The sequence below is a fragment of the Theropithecus gelada genome, chromosome 1 (assembly GCF_003255815.1).
Source record: "Theropithecus gelada isolate Dixy chromosome 1, Tgel_1.0, whole genome shotgun sequence".
NCBI lineage: Eukaryota > Metazoa > Chordata > Mammalia > Primates > Cercopithecidae > Theropithecus > Theropithecus gelada.
This window is the reverse complement of record NC_037668.1, coordinates 11,930,805-11,954,493: the sequence shown is the minus strand read 5'-3', so window position 1 is coordinate 11,954,493 and position 23,689 is coordinate 11,930,805. Positions and strand designations below refer to the sequence as shown.

At 43.0% G+C, this 23,689-nt stretch overlaps 1 protein-coding gene across 2 annotated transcripts; it reads left to right on the top strand.

Moving 5' to 3' along the window:
• The first annotated feature begins 269 nt into the window (after window positions 1-269).
• On the top strand, window positions 270-22,331 carry HMGCS2 (3-hydroxy-3-methylglutaryl-CoA synthase 2). 2 transcript variants are annotated; one of them, XM_025389385.1, is made up of 10 exons: window positions 270-648; window positions 5,305-5,759; window positions 10,344-10,469; window positions 11,052-11,216; window positions 12,909-13,074; window positions 14,754-14,924; window positions 16,944-17,050; window positions 17,657-17,782; window positions 19,421-19,532; window positions 21,493-22,331. In XM_025389385.1, the coding sequence occupies exons 1-9, from the start codon at window positions 545-547 to the stop codon at window positions 19,525-19,527; spliced, it is 1,527 nt and encodes a 508-aa protein (XP_025245170.1). In that variant the 5' UTR covers window positions 270-544; the 3' UTR covers window positions 19,528-19,532; window positions 21,493-22,331. The 2 variants fall into 2 exon arrangements, with proteins under 2 accessions (XP_025245170.1, XP_025245172.1); XM_025389387.1 differs by lacking the exon at window positions 10,344-10,469 and having other exon boundaries at window positions 468-648.
• The last annotated feature ends 1,358 nt before the right edge of the window (window positions 22,332-23,689 follow it).

Below are 23,689 nucleotides of genomic sequence, written 5' to 3'. Positions count from 1 at the left end.
GTGTGCCAGCATTGACTCCCAACTCCTTGAAAAGCTACTATTAAAAGAGCTTCCCTTTGGTTTTGAAAGATGTTTCTTGTAATGCATAGCACTTTAAAATAATAACAACTAACACCACAGAGAGGAGTGTGGAACACGCAGTGAGAGTAATACAGATAAGGAGCCAGGGTCTAAAACAAGCCACATAGGATTACCTTGGGACGTGATACAACAGGGAACATCATAACCTCCCTGCTTAGATGGCAGGGCAGACACAAGGCTGCCACAGAGCCTGATGGAGTAGGAGGAACCACGCCCAGCCATTCCCACACATGCTCAAGAGCAGCGCAGCTATGTACATGTTGGAGAGATGCTGTTTGTCTTTGACTCGCCCATGTTCTGAGTGAGCCCTTTGGCCCAGTTTTAGAAGCAGACTGAGCCACGGTGAGCAGAGGCGGGGCTTAAGGAGGCAGGAGTCCTGGGGCTTTATAAAGCCCTGTTGGGCACTGCTGGGCATCTCTTTCAAGGTCTGTGAGCTGCTGGCTTTCTGCTTGCTCCTTTGGAGATGCAGCGTCTGTTGACTCCAGTGAAGCACATTCTGCAACTGACAAGAGTGATGCAGGAAGCCTCCCTCACACCTGCTCGCCTGCTCCCAGCAGCCCACCAAACGTGAGTCACTTTTTGATAAGCATCTTGTAACTAGTAAAAGAGACAGAGGGCCTGCTCTTGGGGAAAACTCACTAGAATCCCACTCAAAATTTGGCAAGGCTTGTGCACAGCAGCCTTAGACAAGCAAGTTAACTTTACAGGGTCTCAGTTAGCTCACCTCTAAACAGACAATCCCTTTCAGCTGTAGAATGAGAAGAACCTAAACCTCTGACACATGCTGTGTTTGTGAGCAATGGCATCTTTTACTCCACCAACTGCATGAAGCAGTAGAAATATCAGTACCAGGGCCACAGCTCTCCTCTCTCCACCACCATTCCAAACTTCACCCCTAGCCTCTGCCAAGACCCTCAGTACCCTGCGCCAACTGCAGTGTTAATAAAACCAGTGACTTTAAATCACTGCAACAGGATCAGAAATGGACCGAGGATAAGAAGCTATGTTTGTCTTGTGTTCCAATTTTATGAAAAGGGGAAATGTGTGTTTATGTGTGTATGTGTACATGTTCTTTGCAAGAACAGGCACACTCCTTTTCTTTGTAAATACTGCCTGAATGTGGCTCAAGTGCTTATGTTTTCCATAGTCAGCGATGATGGTAATACAGCTGTCGTTAGTGCCTCTGGCTCCCAGCCACCTATGTGTTGCTGTCTAGTCGCCAAACAATTCATTACACATTGGGACTAGTTTTATATTCTATGACTACCAAATATTTAGAAAAATGATTTTGATCTAGTGTCTTTCCTTGCCAAATACCCAGGGAACCTGGGTGTATAGATGTGCATGGTAGGGGCTGATACACGTAGCGTTCTTATATTCTTCATTGTGCTACCATCGCCTCACTCTCCCTATGCACTGCCAAACCCTGCACGTAGGTTAAATGTCCCAGCTCAGGATTTAACCTGTTTCTGTATTTGTGAAGAAGAGATTGATGTGGGTTTGCTTGTTTCGATAGCAATAGTTGGCCATCAGCCAAAAGACACACATCAATCCTCCCCGACATTCTGACTTCCTTGGTTCAAACTCTTGGAATCATTCACATTTCCCTTCTGGTGTATTTACAGTTCATCCCATTATGCATGGCTTGAACTAATATTGCTTTTCATGAGTCATCTTTTCTCTATATGGCTAATCGCCTTTAATCCAACCCACATTGGCTCTAACTCCAACCTAAAAGTGATTTCCATCTCAGCATCTGCTTTGCTGTCTTCAAAATTAAGCAAGACTTGTGCTCTCCACGTCCTGTATTTCTCACGTATTGTCTCCCTGCTCCCCTACACACCTGCATCTCCAGGGTTCCTTAGTTGTTCAGTCACCCCCTGCTGTGGCCACTGCCCCTTCATTCCCCTCCAGTTCTTCACTGGCAGAAGTCTGTCATCCATCAAGGTTTGCCTCAAATGCAGTCTCTTCCACGAAGCTTCCCTGATCCTCCAACCCACTGAAATCTCTGCTTCCTTTGAACACCTGTGGATTTTGCCCACATCCCTCTTGTGGCCCTGACCACATTCTGCCTTGAAGTTGGGTTATATGTGTGCTTATCATTCCTCACACTCGTCAAGGAGGTCTCAAGAACCTCGCCCTCTTCTTTTCTTTGTCCAACCTCTTTGTTCAACCCTCACAACCCCTTCCCAGCACAGTGCCTGAAATGTAGTAATAATTTTGAAACACAAGGGAAGGAGGCAAGATGGAATACAGAAGGAAAGATGTGGTACATGTTCTTGAAGTGGGCAACACCAGGAGAAAATGATTTAAAATTACACAAAGTGATCGTTCTTTAGAGAAAGCACAAGCTGAGAAGGATACTCTTAACTACGGTGGGCTGAAGCTTCCGAAGCCTCAACGTGTTAGTTTTCTTCAAGGCTTTATAATCCATTTCTAGAAATAGCTCCCCACCAAGACAGCTACAAAAGTTACCAACTGACCCGTTCTAAGCTTCTTCTTGCAAGCTTAGATTTCTAACTGGGAAGAAAGGGAGGGAGTCAGCCCAGAGAAGGCAGAGTGAGAACGAGGCTGAGAGAAAGGCAGCCAAGCTGGCAGTACAAGCACTGGCTAACCATTAGCTCCTAGGTACTGGGGAAGCTCCTCTGTAAATATTTGAGAGTACAAACTCCAGTTATTTGGAGGGCATCAAATAAACAGGGCAGATAAATAAACTCCAAACCTCTCCTGTCAGATATAATGTGTATTTATCACTTTGCTTCACTATCTTGTGATCATATGATCCACTTTTGCCTGACAGCTGTCCTTAAAAGTGACCTTCCTGCTGGGAGAATTGGGGTTACCAGAGACTCAGAATCCCAAAGGTGATTGATAGACACATTCAATCTGAGTTTCAGCTCCTGTAGAATGGAGCTAAATTTATAAGCCTGGCACCCAAGGCAGCGAAGGGACAGATTATTTCCAACACATGATAAACTATGAAGTTACCCTGAGTGCATCACTTTACCAGTGTGTGCCCTGGTTTCACTATCTATAAAATGAAGAATGTTGCTGAAGTGAACAGAAGGTAGGAAGTACTTTTGTATGGTAGCAGTACAGAGATCACCAAGTTCACCTCCCATATGCTCCCATACAAAAGGGAACACAGATTTTCACCAGGGATATTAAGAATCTGGGTTGAAGAAAAGTGGATGGTCCAGAAAAGAAATAGATCATCTCTCCCCTCTTTTTTTTTTTTTTTTTGAGACGGAGTTTTGCATTTTCACTAGGGATATTAAGAATCTGGTTGAAGAAAAGTGGATTGGTCCAGAAAAGAAATAGATCATCTCTCCCCTCTTTTTTTTTTTTTTTTTGACGGAGTTTTGCATTTTCACTAGGGATATTAAGAATCTGGTTGAAGAAAAGTGGATTGGTCCAGAAAAGAAATAGATCATCTCTCCCCTCTTTTTTTTTTTTTTTTTTGAGACGGAGTTTTGCTCTGTAGCCCGGGCTGGAGTGCAGTGGCCGGATCTCAGCTCACTGCAAGCTCCGCCTCCCGAGTTTACGCCATTCTCCTGCCTCAGCCTCGCGAGTAGCTGGGACTACAGGCACCCGCCACCTCGCCCGGCTAGTTTTTTGTATTTTTAGTAGAGACGGGGTTTCACCGTGTCAGCCAGGATGGTCTCGATCTCCTGACCTCGTGATCCACCCGTCTCGGCCTCCCAAAGTGCTGGGATTACAGGCTTGAGCCACCGCGCCCGGCCTTATCTCTCCCCTCTTCTGCTGACCCCTTTCCCCCGCCTTTTTTTTCCTCTGCTCTCATTTAGAATTGCTCTTTCTGCTCTCTGTGTTCCCTGTATATTTAGCTGTAAAAATGTCTGCCTCTATCACTGGGCTGTGCTCTCTTTATGGGCACAATGCATGTCTTATTCACTACTGTGTATTTGGACTAGAACTGTGTTGGGTGTGCTCAATAAACACTGGAAGGCCCAATCAGAAAAATCAGCTAGCAGAAAACTTACTTATAAGCAGGAAAACAGTGGGTATGTTCTTGTGTAGAAAAAAAGAAAGAAGAAAGAGAAAGGCATATAATTAGAGGTATACTTTAAAAATGAGTAAAGATTATATTTTTACTCATGGTGATGTTGAAAGATTTATACAAGCCCTATAAGGGCTTATAACACGTAGAAGTAAAGTATATGATAATAATAGTTCAAAAGGATGCAGAGAGTAAATAAAGGCAACCTAAAGTTTTTGCAGTGTTCCAAAAGTAAGAAGTATTAATTTAAGTAAGATTTCAACGAGCCAATTAAGCATGTTATAATCTTTAAGGTCATCAGTAAAAGGAAAAGAGGGTATAAGATGAATAATAAATATTTGCTTAATCAAAAAGGATATGGAAAAGGAGGAATAAAAGAACAAAGAACAAATGAGACCAATAGAAACAAATAAAAACATAGACTTAGTTCTGGGTCGTGGCTCATGCATGTAATCCCAGCATTTTGGGAGACCGAAGTGGGCTGATCACGAGGCCAGGAGATTGAGATCATCCTGGCTAACCGTCTCTACTAAAACTACAAAAAATTAGCTGGGCGTGTTGGCAGGCACCTGTAGTCCCAGCTACTTGGGAGGCTGAGGCAGGAGATTGGCATGAACCTAGGAGGCGGAGCTTGCAATAAGCAGAGATCACACCACTGCACTCCAGCCTGGGTGACAGAGTGAGACTCCTCTCAAAAAAAAAAAAAAAAGAAAAAAACAAAGACTTAGTTCCAACTATATCAGGAATTACAACAAATATAAATGGATGAAATACTCAAATTAAAACACCACTATTGTTAGACTTATTAAAATTTTTTTTAAAGGACTAAAAATATACACCGGTTACAAGAGACGTATGTTAAAGATAAAGACTTTAAGAAGTTGAAAGTAAAAAGGGACAGAAAAAGACATACCATGCAAACAGTAAGCAAAAAGCTAATGCAGCTATATCGATATCAGGAAAGGAAACTATGCCAAGAATATCACAAAGGCGAAAAGGGATATTTAACAAGGATAAATGATATCCTTTTATCATTAACAAGGATAAATGTCAATGAAAAGATATAACAATACTAAATTTGTAGTCATCTGATAACATAGCTTCAAAACATCTAGAAAATTAATTAAATGATTGCTATATTACTGTCTTTTGAGGAAACTATCTACAGACCATTAGTGGGAGTTTGATTGTTATCTCCATCACAGGTTTTCTACAGCCTCTGCTGTCCCCCTGGCCAAAACAGATACTTGGCCAAAAGACGTGGGCATCCTGGCCCTGGAGGTCTACTTCCCAGCCCAATATGTGGACCAAACTGACCTGGAGAAGTATAACAATGTGGAAGCAGGAAAGTATACAGTGGGCTTGGGCCAGACTCGTATGGGCTTCTGCTCAGTCCAAGAGGACATCAACTCCCTGTGCCTGACGGTGGTGCAACGGCTGATGGAGCGCATACAGCTCCCATGGGACTCAGTGGGCAGGCTGGAAGTAGGCACTGAGACCATCATTGACAAGTCCAAAGCTGTCAAAACAGTGCTCATGGAACTCTTCCAGGATTCAGGCAATACTGATATTGAGGGCATAGATACCACCAATGCCTGCTACGGTGGTACTGCCTCCCTCTTCAATGCTGCCAACTGGATGGAGTCTAGTTCCTGGGATGGTATGTACTGCCACGAGCCTTATGTAAGAAAGGTGCTGGGATTGGAGGCTGAATATTATCAGTTTTGCTTTTCAGTTCCCCAGGTGGCTTCATCTAGTGAAGGAAGGACAATATATTCACACAGCTGCTGCTATCATCCAACAATAACCACTTAGACTTATATAGCTTTACACAGTTAGGTAGCATGTTCACATAGCCATTCATTTAATTCTTACAACAGCCTAGGAAGTGTGTATTATACCAGATTTATAGATGAGAACATGGAAGATCTGATATCCTACACATAGTGAGTGGCAGAGGCAAAAATGCCAAACCACATCTGATGTATTTCCTATTTTACTGTACCTGTTTCTCTTAAACATGTCCTAAGTCTCTGAGAGAGAGATTGGTGATGTTGAAAGATTTATACAAGTTTAGATGTTCAGGAAAAAAACACCCTCATAGAAATAGGCCCAGAAAACCACAGGATAGACTGTGAATATTTCTCCTCTTTCTTCCTTAGCTGGCTCCTCGGATATTGTTTTTTGCTTAACATATTGACATTACCTTGTATCTTACTTATATCTTCTCCCAATGCTGTATTGAAGGACTAACCCCTGTTGTTATGGCAAGAAACAATTCAAGGGAAACAGTACAATATGAGAGTTTGAAGCCATAGCTCTATCAATAAACAATGATAAATTCCTTAACCTTTTGAGCCTCAGGATTCTTATATGCCTATCTGCCTCGCTTAACTCATAAGAGGATTGAATAAAATAATTCATAGAAATGTGAAATTTTCATAAAGATATAAAAAAGTATGTTGGCAGTAGTTAAGACACTCTATTTACTAAGTTTGAAACTAGGATTAAAAACCTTAGAAACCATGATGAGCATTAATTATAAAATTAATCAAAAAGCCTTAATATTGGCAGAGTCCTCAGAGATTATCTAATTCAATATCTTTTGCTTTAGAAAAAAGAGGTCAAGAGGAGTTTAACAGTTTATCTCTGTTCATGCAGCAAGACAGTGCAATTCCAAAAGTCCATTCCATGCTTTTCCAACTGCCCTACCTGGCTCCATCATTAACAATTCCACTGACATGGGATGGTCCAGTCTACATCATCAAGTCTGTTCTTAAAGTGCCTCTCCTACTTGATACTTGTATTACTACCTCTCTAGTAACCCCTACCACCATTACCACCAGATATGTCCAACCAATTATTTAGTTGAGGAGTAGAGATGAAAAATAAGGGGCATTCACTAGCCTTTAACCAAAAATCAAAGAGCCTATTCTTGAGATCATTGTCAGCCTTAAGCACGCCATTTCAAATGAGTAGATTCTTCTGACGGACTGGGTATTTCACAGATGGGGTTGCAAATGCATCTTTTAAAAAAAATATGGTATCTTGGTATAAAAGTAAAAATTTTAAAAATAAGTTATTGAAATGTGAATTTTTAGTTTGTATTTAAAACAAAAACACCTAAGCTTGAGCCCAGACACTCGGACTATATACCCCGCAGGTGACAGCAACCACCAGGACCAGAGGATGCCAGTGTGAATGAGAACTCTGCTTCTGACCTAACCAGTCATTCACCTGGGGACCCTCAGGTGGGAGGGAGTGGCTCTGAGACTCAGGGAGTTCTGAATCACTCCAGAGAAAAGAGGAGGGCATGAGGAAAGAGAAGAGTATTTCTGGCTCAGATTGGCTGGGAGTCCCCATGTGTTCTTGTCTTTTTTTAAAAAAATGAAAGTAATTAAAATTTGTATTTGGAAAAAAACATACCCATACACAAAAGTATATAAAGTGAAGAAAAACTCAGCCGGTCGCGGTGGCTCATGCCTGTAATCCCAGCACTTTGGGAGGCCAAGGCCGGGGAATCACGAGGTCAGGAGATCGAGACCATCCTGGCTAACACGGGGAAACCCCGTCTCTACTAAAAATATAAAAAATTAGCCGGGCATGGTGGCGGGTGCCTGTAGTCCCAGCTACTCAGGAGGCTGAGGCAGGAGAATGGCTTGAGCCCAGGAGGTGGAGCTTGCAGTGAGCCAAGATCACGCCACTGTACTCCAGCCTGGGCGACAGTGAGACTCCGTCTCAAAAAAAAAAAAAAAAAAAAATGATGAAGAAAAACTCCTCATTTGACCCCCCTGCCCCGTTACCACTTCCCAAAATTTAACACAAGTGGTTTCTTTGTATTCTTCCAATATTTTTTCTAGGTCCTGCAAGTATACACGTATTTATTCCATTTTAAACATTGTATAAAATATTCCTCATCTCTTAGATCTTAGAGGTAATTCTGTATCAACATATATAAGGTCCATCTGATTCTTTTTAAAACCACAATATTCTTTGATGGATATACCAAATTTTATTTAATTAGTCCCGTATTGTTGGATATTTAGTTTTTTTGCGATGATAAATAAGGTTTTAATGAACATTGTACAATAGCTTTGTATGCTTTTGGCATTGTATTATAAGAATAAATTCCTAGAAGTGGAATCTCAGGATAGGTTGATTTAAAAGTTTGATAAAGTGTGCCAAATTCTTCTCCAAAATGTTGTACTAACTTACATTACTACAATGTATATATTATCAAACTTTCCAATCTTTGTCAATTTAACAAGTAAAATTATAATATTTTTGATTTGCTTTTCTTTTATCATAAGAAATCTTGAATATTTCTATGTTGTTTATTGGCCATTTTTCTATTATGTAGTTTGCCTTTTTTTTAAAATTTTTTTATTTTTTTAGACAGAGTCTCGCTCTGTTGCCAGGCTGAAGTGCAGTGACAGTAATCTCCACTCACTGCAACCTCTGCCTCCCAGGTTCAAGAGATTCTCCTGCCTCAGCCTCCTGAGTAGCTGGGACTACAGGTGCCCACCACCGTGCCCGGCTCATTTTTTGTATTTTCAGTAGAGATAGGGTCTCACCGTGTTAGCCAGGATGGTCTTGATCTCCTGACCTCATGATCCTCCCGCCTTGGCCTCCCAAAGTGCTGGGATTACAGGCGTGAGCCACCATGCCCGGCCTAGCTTGTCTTTTTAGTGAAACTTTTATAAATGAAGATAAACTGCTTTTTGTTGGTTGTAAGTACTGTAAATACTTCCCCAATTTGTCTTTTGACTTTGTTTCTGATAGAAGGCTTTGATTTTTAGGTAATCCAATTTACTGGTCTTTTCCTAAATGGATTCTAAATACTTTTCTATCATTTCTAAAATTTTCAAAATGTGTGTGTGTGTGTGTGTGTGTGTGTATACAGGTAGAAAAAAGTATTGTTTTCCCTTAATTTTATGTATATAAAATTATATATACTTAAATATATATTTATATATATTAAATATACCATACATATACTAATATATTTATATATACTAAATATATATTTACATTTATATATTTTACACGAATTATTTTTTATACGTATTTTTATACATATTTTTATATGAATTATTATATATATTTATATATATACACACACATATGTATATACACACACGTGCACATAACATTGGGGAAGAAAACAATACTTTTTCATTGATGTTGGAGTTGGGATTATTATAATTCTTAAGAGAAGGTTCCTGGATTTCAGTGAATTTGGGTTGGAGTCCTGACTCTGAATCCTTATCCTACCATTTATTAGCTATGTGGTTTTTGGGCAAGTGGCTTAAATTCTTTAGGCCTCAGTTTCTTCATCTGTAGGATGGGGATAACTATATCTGCTATATAGATTTATCATGAGGATTAAATTATATGGAAATACGTCTCCCAAAGCAGTGCTGTGGGTGAATACTGGGAGCTTCCTCACAGGTCAGAATACTAAAATTACTACCATATCTCACCCATGAACTCGAGTTTTTGGGACAGCACTTCTGACAGATGAAAGTGGAACACATAATAGTCAAGACCACAATTATTTATTGAATACTAGTCTGATTATCATAAAGTTAGTGACTATGGATCATTTACTCTACATAAACTCTTTTCACACTGAAAGTAGTGCCATGCAATTCAAGGCACATGGCTCAGGATCCAGTCAGAACTGGGTTTGAATATCAAAATCCATATTAACTAGGTATGTGACCTTATACTAGTTACTCAGTCTCTCAGGAAGGCAATGTGTTTGCTTATGAATGTGGATGTTACCTACCTCATTGGATTGTTTGAAGAATTGTTTAAGGATAACTAGTGTCCTACTAGTGTTTTAAGTGTTAGTTTCCCTCCCTGTCCTTTACCTTCTATGATTTAGGATATAATTTCAGGATCATGGAGTGCTATAAGGAGATGAGTACAAACACAAACCTGAATTTTCTCCAAAAGTGTCAATTAACACATTTTTCACTGGAGTCAGAGATAGAATTCTGTATAAATGAGCATTTTACAGAGTGTCAGGATGCTAAATTTTGACTTTACATTTCAAATGTATTTTCAAATGTATCATGTATCATGAATTGCACTAGAACATAAGCTCCATAGGACTGGGATTTTTTATTTTGTTTATCACTCTATATCGAGGACCTAGAATTGTGCCTGGTACACAGTAGGCACTCAGTCTACTCCAGATTTCGTAGTGATGGTAATTATTTCTTGTTTCTCTTTACAGGTCGTTATGCCATGGTGGTCTGTGGAGACATCGCTGTCTATCCCAGTGGTAATGCTCGTCCCACAGGTGGGGCCGGAGCTGTGGCTATGCTGATTGGCCCCAAGGCCCCTCTGGCCCTGGAGCGAGGTTTGTAGTAAACCATTACCAAGAGGCTGTGCGTGGCATAGCCAAGAACATAGATCCTAATCCCACATTGGCACACCTGCTACTCAGGGCTGGGGTATGGGTTTGAGGATGGTATTGCTTGCCTCTAAAAAGGGCTGATCTGTGGAGCAGAGGGAGGAGAGGAGAAATAGGAGAGGGGAATCCGTGAGGTTTCCTCTCCTGTGTCATCAGGCATTGGGATAATGATGCATGAAATGAGTGGTGCAGATACTGGTGAGGAACCTTAGGGAACTCTTCTGGCAACTGAAGATTAAAATAGATAACTGGATATAAAGCACAAGTCTTTCCTTTGAGACTCTTGGCTTCTATTCCAGGTTTTGTTAAGCCCATGTAGGTGAGGAACGGGAAACGTACATCTCATTTGTGTAATACCAACAACCTGTCCAACTCCTTTTGAATATGCGAGGGATGTTGAATGGGCTCGAACTTGGACATGGGACACAGATAATGACCAGAAAGCTCTTTTTACATGGTTCTCTCTTCCTTTGTGCTCAAGGTAGGCTGCATTGGATGGTCTCTGAAACCCTCTGTGTGCCTTTCCAGGACTGAGGGGAACCCATATGGAGAATGTGTATGACTTCTACAAACCAAATTTGGCCTCGGAGTACCCAGTGGTGGATGGGAAGCTTTCCATCCAGTGCTACTTGCGGGCCTTGGATCGATGTTACACCTCATACCGTAAAAAAATCCAGAATCAGTGGAAGCAAGGTATGCGACTCAGAGGCCAGACAGTAGGGGCTCTATTCACATAGGCCAAGAGTTTGTACCCAAAGGCCATGGCAAGGTCTCTTCTCTCCTGCCTTGAAAATAATGTCAAGAGAATTGTTTCCTGTCCTCTTTCTTACACTCTTCCCTGGGTCTATGCTAAAATCCATTTGGATGTCATTCAAGGTCAGATGTAAAATGGCTTCTAACTTGAGCTAAATAAAAGAAAGTAAACAATCCAGGGCAAGGCCCCCAGTATGAAACCCAGGGATGTCAGCCACTCGGGGAGACGGCATTAAGAGGCCGGGCAACCACATTCCACAGTGGTTGGCATTTGTTTCTGGTTAAGTCAGGCATGGTTTGGTGCTTGGTTTGTAGTTTACCATCTTTTAAAGTCTGACGTTGGGAAATCGTACCTATATTTTCTATATGCTAAAGTGTTGTCAGTGATTTTTCTCTTTGTGGTGCTATTGCAGGTTGATTTTATTTTCACCTTTAGTTTTGAAATTTCCCTGCTGAGAAATATGTACTGCTTTCATAAGCAGAAAAGAAGCAAATAAGTCTTCCTTTTAAAATACAGAGAAGCAGGGAGTGGTGGTTCATCCCTGTAATCCCAGCACTTTGGGAAGCTGAGGCAGGAGGATCACTTGAATCCAGGAATTTGAGACCAATGTGGGCAACAAAGCAAGACCCTGTCTCTAAAAAAAAAAAAAAAAATAATACAAAAGTTAGCCAGGCATGGTGGCATGAGCCTGTAGTCCCAGCTACTCAGAAGGCTGAGATGGGGGTAATTGCTTGTAGAACAGGAGCCCATACAGTGAGCTATGATCAAGCGACTGCCCTCCAGCCTGGACTACAGAGTGAAACAAACCCTGTCTCTAAGAACATATGAATAAATAAAAATAAATACAGTTAAATCCACTTTAAAGAAATAAATAGTATTCTTGTCTGCTCAGGCATGACCAGATGGGCATCCGCAAAAGACAGATTGCAGTGTGGGAGAAGGCATGGATGCCTTGGGGGTGGCATAAAGAGCTACCTCTTGTCTCTTTCCACTGCAGTGGGTGGGGGACCACCTACCAGAGGTGAACCTTATGGGTAAGAAGTTGCCTTGGGCCTCTCTGCCTCTGTCTGTCTTCTGTAATTGGTTATTTGCTCTTAACTCCTCTGAATTCTTGTGGCATTTAAATTTTACTCCTTATTTGCATATATATTGTGACAGATGAGGCTTTGGATCCCAGCACTAAAATGTAATCTTTCCTAAGGGCAAAGATTGCATTGCACTCCTCTTCAGAGTGAGAGAGACAGTCCGTAGAGTCAGAGACATCTGAACCTGAATCCCAAACTAGCCTTTTAAAGTTGGGTTACCTTGGACAGATGACAATGTTTTGGACACTGGTTCCTCCTCTGGAAAATGAAGAAAATTATATAACACAAGGTTGATTTGAGATGAGTATCATAGAGACTGGTAATAGTAGACACAAAGACTTTGTTTCTTTCCCTTCTTTCCTTATTAGTAGAGAGTGCTTAGTAAGTGCATGTAAAATGAATAAATAAAGCTTATATGCGTTTGCAGGAGGTGGGAAGTAGTTCCCTGGGAGGTCTGGAGAAACTTGGCACAGTTAAATCTTAGGGAGGAGATCTAAATGGCTCGCCCCTCATGCCCCATCCTTGCCTTCACGCTTCCTCTTCCAGCTGGCAGTGATCGACCCTTCACCCTTGACGATTTACAGTACATGATCTTTCATACACCCTTTTGCAAGATGGTCCAGAAGTCTCTGGCTCGCCTGATGTTCAATGACTTCCTGTCAGCCAGCAGTGACACACAAACCAGCTTATACAAGGGGCTGGAGGCTTTCAGGTGAGTCCTCTTCTTGGGGATCCTAAAGGCTGGTGAGGGGTGAGCAAGAAGGAGGCTTCTTCATGCCTTGAGTCTGGACCACCAGCACCCCTGTGGGGGACAAATGGCAATCCTCCAGCAGAACAGGAACCATCCTAGGTCCTTCTGCGGGGCAATGGATTATTGGCTGGGTAGGGCCTTCCATGAGTTAATGCAGGGAAACACGGGGGATTTGGCAGCACTGCAGGATAAAGGGACAGTAAGAAACTGCAGAGAAGAAAGAAAGAAAGAGAGAAAGGCAGAAAGGGAGAAAAGGAGGAAGGGAGAAAGAAAGAATAGCTAAATCATTCAGTCAATAAACATTTTCTGAACATGTTATGTGCTAGACATCGTACTAACCTCTCAGGGTACCAAAATGAATGTGACTCCATGATCCCTGCCCTAGAGGATCTCACAGTCTAAACAGACACAAAAACATAGACGTAGATGATCACACTACAGGGTAGCAATTTGCGAAGTGTCAGGTCCCATTCTCACTTATCATTGTCTTAATTCATGTCCTGCTTTTTGCTTCACTTTCTTCCATCTATAAAATGGGGATATTCCAGCTCACCCCCTTAGATGTGAAAAAGCAGAAGGAATGCTGTTTATTGATTCACCACACTAATCACTAATATTTACAAAGAAATGTCTTCAATACAGTTTCCACTGGGAAAGGAATCTTTCCCTTTCTTCTTGGTACCTGTTTATTTCAAATTTCGGTCAATTTTATCAACCGTAGAATAGGCTACCAAGTGTAGCCCCTGTTACTAACTAGTACTCCTAACCCTGCCACTAACTAAAACATCAAAATTAGCACAAACACTGCTTGTAAGACCGGCCCTATTGAAACAAAAAGTATAACGTATACCAAATATACTAGCTTAATATCTTTAATATATAAATATATTATCAATAATAAAATAAATACCCTAATAGAAAAATGAGCAAACAACATGAACAGAAAATTTTCTCAAAGAAGAAATGTATATGATCACATTTTAAATGTGCATGTTCATTAGTAAAATGTTTACTCAAGTTACCATTTTCTCTAGATAGTCTTTTTAAAATGTGAATACCCAGAATTGTCAAGGCTATGGGAAAATGGGCAGTAGTGGATGTGTAAATGGATCAGGTGTTTTGAGGAGTAACAGAAGAGCATGAAGCCAAAGCCTTAAAGATGTGCAACCTTTGGGCTCAGTAATCCCACGTGTTTAAAAGAACACCTACCTATTCACTGTAGTGTTTTAACTAGCAAGGAACAGGAGCAGGAAGATAGGTTAACATGGGGTACATCCTGTCATGGACCATTCTTCAGCCTTTACAAATAATGTTATAGAATGTCATGGGAAAACACACGCACGCGCGCACACACACACACACACACACACAGAGTTAAGAAAGTATGCTAACCACAACACATAGCATGATTTTCTTTCTAATTTTCTAGTAAACTATAAAAGTAGGGATGGATTCCACCAGAAAAATATGAATGGTAAGTCCATTAGTGGTATGTTCTCCTTTGGGCTGTTCTGTATTTCCAAATATTGTAGAAAAGACATGCGCCAAAAGTCTTCTCTCCAGAAGCTGTTACTTTTCCTTCTTGCTCCCTCCCTCTCCTCCCCTGGCCTCTCACGTGGCTACCTCTGGTTGCCTCACAGGGGGCTAAAGCTGGAAGACACCTACACCAACAAGGACCTGGATAAAGCACTTCTAAAGGCCTCTCAGGACATATTCGACAAGAAAACCAAGGCCTCCCTTTACCTCTCCACGCACAATGGGAACATGTACACCTCATCCCTGTACGGGTGCCTGGCCTCACTTCTGTCCCAGTGAGTACTGTGTCTGGCTCTGTGTCTTACATGCACACCCCCAGCCTCCACCACCATGGTCTGTGGGGTCAAAAAAATTGGGTTTCTCTTCTGGCTCAGAAATTTAAAAGAAAGGAAGGGGACTAGTATGGTGGCTCATGCCTGTAATCTCAGCATTTGGGGAGGTTTAGGTGGGCAGATCACCTGAGCCTAGGAGTTCAAGACCCGCCTGGGCAAAGTGGTGAAACCTCATCTCTACAAAAATTAGCTGAGCATGGTTGTGTGCACGTGTGGTCCCAGCTGCTGGGGAGGCTGAAGTGGGAGTTTGAGCCCAGGAGTGGAAGGCTGCAGTGAGCCATGATTGTGCCATTGGATTCCAACCTGGATGACAGAATGAGACCCTGTCATAAATAAATAAATAAATATAAAAGAAAGGAGGGGAGGGAGAAGGCAGGAAAAGGAAGGAAGATGAAAGAAACTCGTACCAAAGGTGTATGTATAGGCGGATTTACAGTCTGTATCAGACAGTGGTCTCCAAAGTGAAGTACATGATGTCAAGGGATGGGCAAGATCTGCTCGGGTGCATGAAGAAAACAGTAGCTTTTGTATGCATATTTTTGTCTCATTTATTTAAAATCTCTATACGTAGTAGAGCATGGTGGTTAAATGGGTCTGACTTTAGAGCCCACAACGTGGGTTCAAATTTTTTTAACCACTTATTAGGGTTGACCTTGGACAATACTTAACCTCAATGCGCCTCACTTTCCCCATCTGTAGCATATGTGCAATCATGATACCTGTGTTCTACTGCTTTTATGAGCATTAAGTGTCTAAAACAATTAAAACAGCAGTGCTCAGCAGGTGCTCAAATGTTGGATGTTATTTCGATTCGTTTTCTGTTGTGTGGGTTTTATAAGGAAGTACTGCATATAACATAGGAAAGGGCTAGGTGAGGTGGCTCATGCCTGTAATCCCAGCGCTTTGGAAGGCTGAGGCAGGAGGATCTCTTGAGCTCAGGAGTTTGAGACCAGCCTTGGGAACACAGGGAGACCCCATCTCTACAAAATTTTTTAAAACAATTAGCCATGGATGTTTGCAGTGGCTCACGCCTGTGATACCAGCACTTTGGGAGGCCAAGGTGGGAAGATCATCTGAGGTCAGGAGTTTGAGACCAACCTGGCCAACACGGCAAAACCCCTTCTCTACTAAAAATACAAAAATTAGCCAGGCATGGTGGTTCGCGCCTGTAGTCCCAGCCATTCGAGAAGCTGAGGCATGAGAATTGCTTGGACCCGGGAGGCAGAGATTGCAGTGAGCTGAGATTGAGCTACTGCACTCTAGCCCAGGTGACAGAGTGAGACTCTGTCTCAAAAAAGAAAAAAATAGCTGGGTGTGGCGGCTTGCACCTGTAGTCCCAACTACTCAGGATCCTGAATCCTGAGGTGGGAGGATCACTTGAGCCCAGGAGGTAAAGGCTACAGTGAGCCATGATCACACCACTGCACTCCAGGCACTCCAGGCTGGGCAACAAAGCAAGACTCTGCTAAAAAAAAAAAAAAAAAAAAAAAAAAAAAAAGGCAGGAAAAAATGCTTATGGGTGAACTTGATCAAATTATTACTCACAGGGGATGATCAAAAAGTTATGACTGTTATGACTGCTGAACCATTACCAGTCAATATGTGAACCTGAAGGGTGAGTCCAGTGGTCTGATCTCCACTTGGAGGCACTTTCAGAAGGTGCTGAATTTATCCTGTCCTCATGAGAGGGTAGAAGCTCTATGTACACCAAAAATTATCTTGTTGTTTCTCTGCCTTATATAGCTGGGATATTAGCTGCTTTCCTTTTGGCAAGGTTTCCTACACATAGGCCTGTCCCTGAGGTCTACCAGAAGTCCCTCTTTATGTAGGGTGCCTGGAACCCATTTCTAGTTGTGTGAGGTAGACAGGGAGAAGATCGGGATGATAGGCTAGGCTGTTGTTCTATTTGCAGTGCAGAATATATTATATAATGTGTTTTTTATTTGATTTTTTTCCCCATAGCCACTCTGCCCAAGAACTGGCTGGCTCCAGGATTGGTGCCTTCTCTTATGGCTCTGGTTTAGCAGCAAGTTTCTTTTCATTTCGAGTGTCCCAGGATGCTTCTCCAGGTGAGTCTCATCTTTCTAGTAGGCATTCCTGACAAGATTCTTCTGGTAGAATAACCATCTTCTTCCCCACCATTGCCGAGGCTGCCATCTTGAGAGAGTTAATGTTATTATTAATAGCAAAGTAAATCACTGAAGGGATTTAAGCATGGAGTAAGTTGGTTTAATTTATGTGTTTAAAGCACTTCTTTAGCTACTACTTAGAGACTAGATTGAAAAGGAACAAAGGTGGATATGGGGAAACCACTTAGATTGTTCCAGTAAATAGTTCAGGCAAGAGGTAATGGTTGCTTGGTTGCAATTGATTAAAGAGAAGTTGATGGATTTGAGATACCTAATAAGAATTTATTGATTATTTTGTGATTGATGTGATTAAGGACATGCATCTAAGTACCATGTGGCATACACCTTGATCAAATCAGTGTGTCTGCCTGCCCGTTTTGCTAACAAGTATGTTTGCTTATCATTTCGTGGTATTCTAAGCCACACACACTGCACATTCCTCCAGGGTGTAACCTCCCACAGAACCTGACTCTCTGTTGGACTCGTGATTGGCCATAGTGATAATGACAATGAAGAAGGTATAACAATCTTGCTTTTGCTTACCAGGCTCTCCCCTGGACAAGTTGGTGTCCAGTACATCAGACCTGCCAAAGCGCCTAGCCTCCCGAAAGTGTATGTCTCCTGAGGAGTTCACAGAAATAATGAACCAAAGAGAGCAATTCTACCATAAGGGTAAGAAAAGGGGCAGGAAGAGAGGAAGAGAAGGTAACTCATCTCAGACCCCATTCCAGTAGCTGGGAGTCAGGGATTCCTCAGAAATCTAGAATGTGGTAGTCCAGGGTCAAGACTTCTATGAGATATGGTTGGGAGAAGATTTGCTAGAAGATCTGTTGTCCAAAGGGGCAAGAAGTAGTTGCGAAAACAGAGGATAGAGTTGGGAAGAGGGAGGCAGGATGCAGCTTCCCAGTATAGAATATAGCTAAACACCCAGAATGTGTAGTCCCATGGAAGCCAGAAGTATAGTCTTTGAAAATACTGTCTGCAACAGTTGACAGAGTGCAGACTTTAGAGCTAGATATCCAAATCTAACCCTGAGCTGTGCCACTCACTAGCTGTTTATCTTTGCAAAAGTTGTTAAACTTTTCTCAGTGGTCTTATTTCTAAAATCATACTGATTTTACAGGATTTCCAAACAAATTAAATGAATTACTCTACATAAATATGTTATCAACTAATATTACTGTCTCCTCCAAATTGCCCTCTTTCTCCACCAAACATAAAAACAAAATATTGCCCCAAAAGTGACAAATAAAAGAAAAATGAAACCCAAAGGTAATACTAGAGAGATTAGTTAGTGGTTTTAAAACCATGGTACTGCACAGTTTTACCATGGTTTCTATAGGTTTTATATATATTCTCAAGCAAAACTTGAGATACATGTTTGTAGCATGGTCTCAAAAGAAGACAGAATATATGGAATTGGAAACATTCCAGAAAACCTAGACCTAGTGGTCATTGATCTCTTCTGGACCAATGGATATGTTATAGCAAAGAAAGACAATGAGAATAAAAATAGACCCAGGCGCAGTGGCTCACGCCTGTAATGCTAGCCCTTTGGGAGGGAGAGGCAGGTGGATCACTTGAGGCCAGGAGTTCGAGACCAGTCTGGCCAACATGATGAAACCCCATCTCTACTAAAAATATAAAAAATATAAAAATATGAATATAATATGAAAAAATAAAAATTATATAAAAATTAGACGGACGTGGTAGCACATACCTGTAATCTCAGCTACTTGGGAGGCTGAAGAGAACTGCTTGAACCCAGGAGGCAGAGGCTGCAGTGAGCTGAGATCACATCACCACACTCTAGCCTGGGTGACAGAGCGAGACTCCGTCTCAAAACAAAAAAAAAGAAAGAAAGAAAAGAAAAACAGGACCTCTAAGACACATTAATGGACAAAGCACTGAAATACTGCAATGAATCAGAACCAGAAAATTTAGTTTAGAAGGAAGTGTCTGTTAGGAAACAGGAAGCTGGGAATTACATCTCAAAGTAGGAACTATTGGCAAAAGGATGGGATGAAGGTTGCAGTGGAGGAAGGCTATGCTTACTGTAGGAAAATTTTGTACTCTTATAATAAAAGTCTTAATAGCCTTTTATTAAGGCCTTAAGTGGTAGATTCAAGATGGCCGCTCCTCTGGTTCCGCGGGTCCAGTGTTCTATTTGGTGGACTGAGGGTGACCTTGCAGCCCCTTTCAGCACAGCCAAGAGAGCTTCACTGTGGAGGTGCAGACATCTTCATGACCATTTTCTCTTCCAAAAACTCATACAACTCTTTGTGAGTACTGCCTCTTCTCATTCCACAGCGAATTTCTCCCCCCCTGGTGACACAAACAGCCTTTTCCCAGGCACTTGGTACCTGGAGCGAGTGGACGAGCTGCATCGCCGGAAGTATGCCCGGCGTCCCATCTAAAGGTGGTGAGTGAGAGTTTGCAGAGTTGGTGGCATAAAACCCTAAAGTCTTCCTCTGGGTAACAACACAGAGAGAGAGGGTGGGGACATGTGCAGGGAGAAGAGAGTTTAATGGAAGAGGATTGGGGTGAGAGGAGAAATGGGAGCATTATTTGTGGTATTTTTAAAAGGAAAAGCAAGTATTCAGAATAGGAATCTTGTAGCTTGGGAACATTAACCAGGCGAGGGAGGGTATATAGCTTTCAAACTAATCAGAAGTGGAGATTTGCACCATAAAGACCAATTAAAACTCTTGAGGCTCTTTGCCTTGGAAGGCAAAAGCTTGGGGGGAGAAACATATTCTGAAATCTTGAATGTGAGAAATAAGAGTGGGATTTGTTTTCCTGATCTGCTGAAGATAGGAAGCTCTCCTAGAAGAAGCTTGACAGATTAGCATTCAGAGCATCCGTTGAGTGAACAGGCTATGAACCTGAACCTACAGAAATCATTACTCTAGGGGGATGAGATCAACAGATCTGATGAGCAACAGAACAACCAAGATGAGCAGCCCCAGAGCCTCAGAAATGGTACACACCAATGTGTGGGAGACAAATTCATAAGGAAATGGGTGGGTTGAAGAGTCCCTTAAAGCCAGGCACTTCCGCTGGAGGGAGTTTTAGGCTAAGGGTCGTGTAACAATTCTTATGTCATGGGATTCCTTCTGGGGAGAAGCAGTGAGGTTCAGGAAATTCATGGACACAAGGATAGGGAGAAGAGAGCAAAATGAAAGAGGATTGTGGGGAGAGGAGAAATGGGAGAATGCTGTATGATCGTTTTAAAAGGAAAGCAAACATTCAAAATAAGAATCTTGTATGAACCCAGGTAGCTGCCTTCAGTTGACCAAATAGGTAGGATAAACGGAAAGGTAGAGTGAGAAGAGATTTATTTTACAACCCGTACATTTTAATTAGTGCAGTCTCCATGCTCAAGTTTTTAAGATTTTCCCCTCCTTTTGGTAGATGGAGAGGGAAGAAGAAAAAGGTGTGCCGAGGCAGGGATGGAGCAGAGGAAGAGAGGGAAGAAGTCAGTGGGAGGCGGAGATGCACAGATACAGCCACCTCAGAGGAAGCAGAAGTGCAGCTGGAGGGATCCTGGGTTCATTCCTCACCGCTGGGATATTCGCAGGTGCTAGGCTGCTGCAGCCCAGGTGTTGTTAGGGCTAGGAGAGGTGGACAAGCGGGCTGAGGGCCGCAGGATGCCGTTGAGAAGGCGAGCTCAGTTAGCAGGCCCTGAAGACTGTGGTACTGCCTGGGAGCCTATGTGCGTGTTGGAAATACGTATCTTAAGGGCAGGTCAGTAGCAAAGAGGGGCTGTTAAATGTGTCGACTTAGTTCATTTATCAGAAGAAGAGTGGGAGAAATAGGGAGGGAGTGGGGAAAGGGAGGGAGAAAGGTTGGAGAGAGACTCAGAGGGAGGGGGAGAGAGAAAGAGAAATTTGGAATTTTTAAAGGAGAATTTCCACATCGGGCTCCTTCCCTCTCATAGTAGACAAGCTTCTCACAAGTGCTTAGGCAGCATTATACCTAAAAAGAAAAGCTGGAACTCTTGAACTTTTCTCATGTTGATTATTAATATGAGCAGTGAACTTCCAACAATGAGATTTTAGCAGAAATGAAGGGCTGCTGTTGATGCAGAGCTCGTGGTGGTGCTCTGCAGTTCTCTGCACTGCCCTAGCCTGCCCCTCCTGCTTTCCTATCACAGGCAGATGTGTGATGTGGGACCCTGCCTACCCCCAGCCTTGGCTCCAGTAGCATTGGGCACAGATCCCTCAGGTGTCCAGGCTTGGCACTGGGTACATAGTGGGAGCACCCTCAGGATACATTTAGGAGAGCCCCTCTGCACAGCCACACCTCGGGCAAGAAGCAGGCACTGGGGGCAGGGTGCCCAAGAGGAGACCCATGATTGAGTGACCTTTTGTTTATTTAAGTTCTATAGATCCGTGGAGAGCTTCCTGGGAAACGTATGCTAGCAGAGCTTCTGCCCGTGAATCATATTTTGAAGATCCCACTCTTAGCTGGTAAATGAATTTGAATCGACATAGTAGCCCCATAAGCATCAGCCCTGTAGAGTGAGGAGCCATCCCTAGCAGCCCCTTCATTCCTCTCCATGCTGTAATCACTGTCCTGGGCTTGTGGTGCTAAGGACTAGGGGTCCTTTGTGAAAGAGCAAGATGGAGCAATGGAGCAAAGATCTCTTCATGAATCACTGGCCTCCAGAAATGTGCATGCGGATCAGCTGTTGCCTTCAAGATCCAGATAAACTTTTCTGTCCTGTGTTATAACTTTATTATTATGAATATTGTTAAACTTCTGTGCCATTCCTGTGAATCTCCAAATTTTGTATCTTGTTCTAAGCTAATATATGGCAATTAAAAAGAGAGAAAGAGGAAATGATTCCTGTGTTTCTTGGAACCCAGAATACAAACCCAGCTAACAGGCAGCAAGCCTACTAGACCTCCTGGGTCAGAGGGCTGGGTCCTTGCCTCACAGGCTGCCTCTGTCCCCTCGCAATTCCATTCTATTTCTGCCACAATGCCAAGTACTATGACAGAGACAAGGCAAATAAGAATGGTAGAACACAGCTTCCCCCAGCCCTGATCTAAAGGCACTGCATAGACAGAGAGCAGCAGACAGGGGCCAGCAGGAGCTGTAGTTAAGATCTTCTTGGTCATTCCTTGCTGCTGTTATTTGAACAAATAAACACAGGGCAAAGGTTAACAAGTTTTTGCCTTCTACAGTCAAAAGTAAAAAACTAAATAAATGTTGATACCTGGCAGGAAATTATTCCATTACAGGATCTTTCCCCCTTTGGGGAGGGCACTGCTTCTTCTAGGGTCCTCTTATAAAATAGCAATGGTTCAGGGAGGTGGGGATTGAATTGAGGAAGGGAGTGGGAGGAGAGGGAAAGTATCAGGGTGTTGTCATCACTTCCTTTTAGAAAGTTTCCTCAGCCACCCCCGTGAGGAAAGGGCACCATGGAAAACAGAGAGGATCTTTTCTATTGGAGGGGAGCAGAACTGGTGGGGTCAGGGGAGGAGGCCTCAGGGAGCGCTTAAAAACGGCCCCACGGGAATAAGAAGCTGGATCTGTTCCCTTCACTGTTTTTCTCAAGGCTGGTCATGCCACAACAAATCCCGGATAAGCCCCAATTTGTTCAGCGAATCCAGCATCAGCTGACTGCCTTCCTAGGCCTCTCTCAAGGTGCCTGCAAAACTCTACTCATCACACCAGCTGCGGCCACCACTTAGCAGCCTCTCTTTGCTTCCCTCCTGCTGCCTGCACCTCCTCAGCAAGACGTTTAGGGGCCCTCAACCTGGTTGGCATCCCTAGCAGAATGACATGTGCCTTTCGGTGTCCGTGTGCAGGGGAGAAAAGCCAGCATTCATCTTAGCTCTGGAGACAAGAGGCCTGGGGCCTGGCCTTCTATCCACACAGGAGCTCACTGTGGGGTGTTGGTGCTGAAACTGGCTCCCTCAGCCTCAGTCAGCCTCAGCAACCAGAACTTCCCATACGTCCTGCATCAGAGGCCAGGCCTGTCTCCACTAGGGAAGCATTTGAGCACAAATAGGATATTAAACATACTCGACAACCAGGTTGTCAAGGGCTGACCAACTGAATGGACACTGCCCACACCCCGCACACCAGCTGGGCATCAGCACTGGTTCACCCGCAGGGCATTAGTCTTTGCCACCATTGCACGTGCAGAGGGCCCGGCTCCCTCCAACTTCCCTTATTCACCAACTTTTATACTGAGCCCGAGGCCTTCCTCTGGCAGCTCTGGGACACTGACGCCTGCCTGCTCTGAACAAAGCCCTCTCCCCCAGGTAAGGTCAGCACACGAGGGAATGAGCTGCCAATGACTCTGTCAACATTTTCACTCTAAAGTCTACAGATATCCTGCAAATAAAGACTTTGCCTGTGGGCAAAAATTCACGCAGGGTGACCTAGGGCAGGAGAGAGGATGGCAGATTGGGCAAGAATTGGGCTATGATACACTCATTCAAACGGGAATACTCAACATGTGATGTTAAAACTGATGCAAAGGATGGGCCCGCCACTGACTGTGAGACAAGCGCAGGCTCTAGGGGGACACACTGCACACTGATCACACCTTCAGGAGTCAGC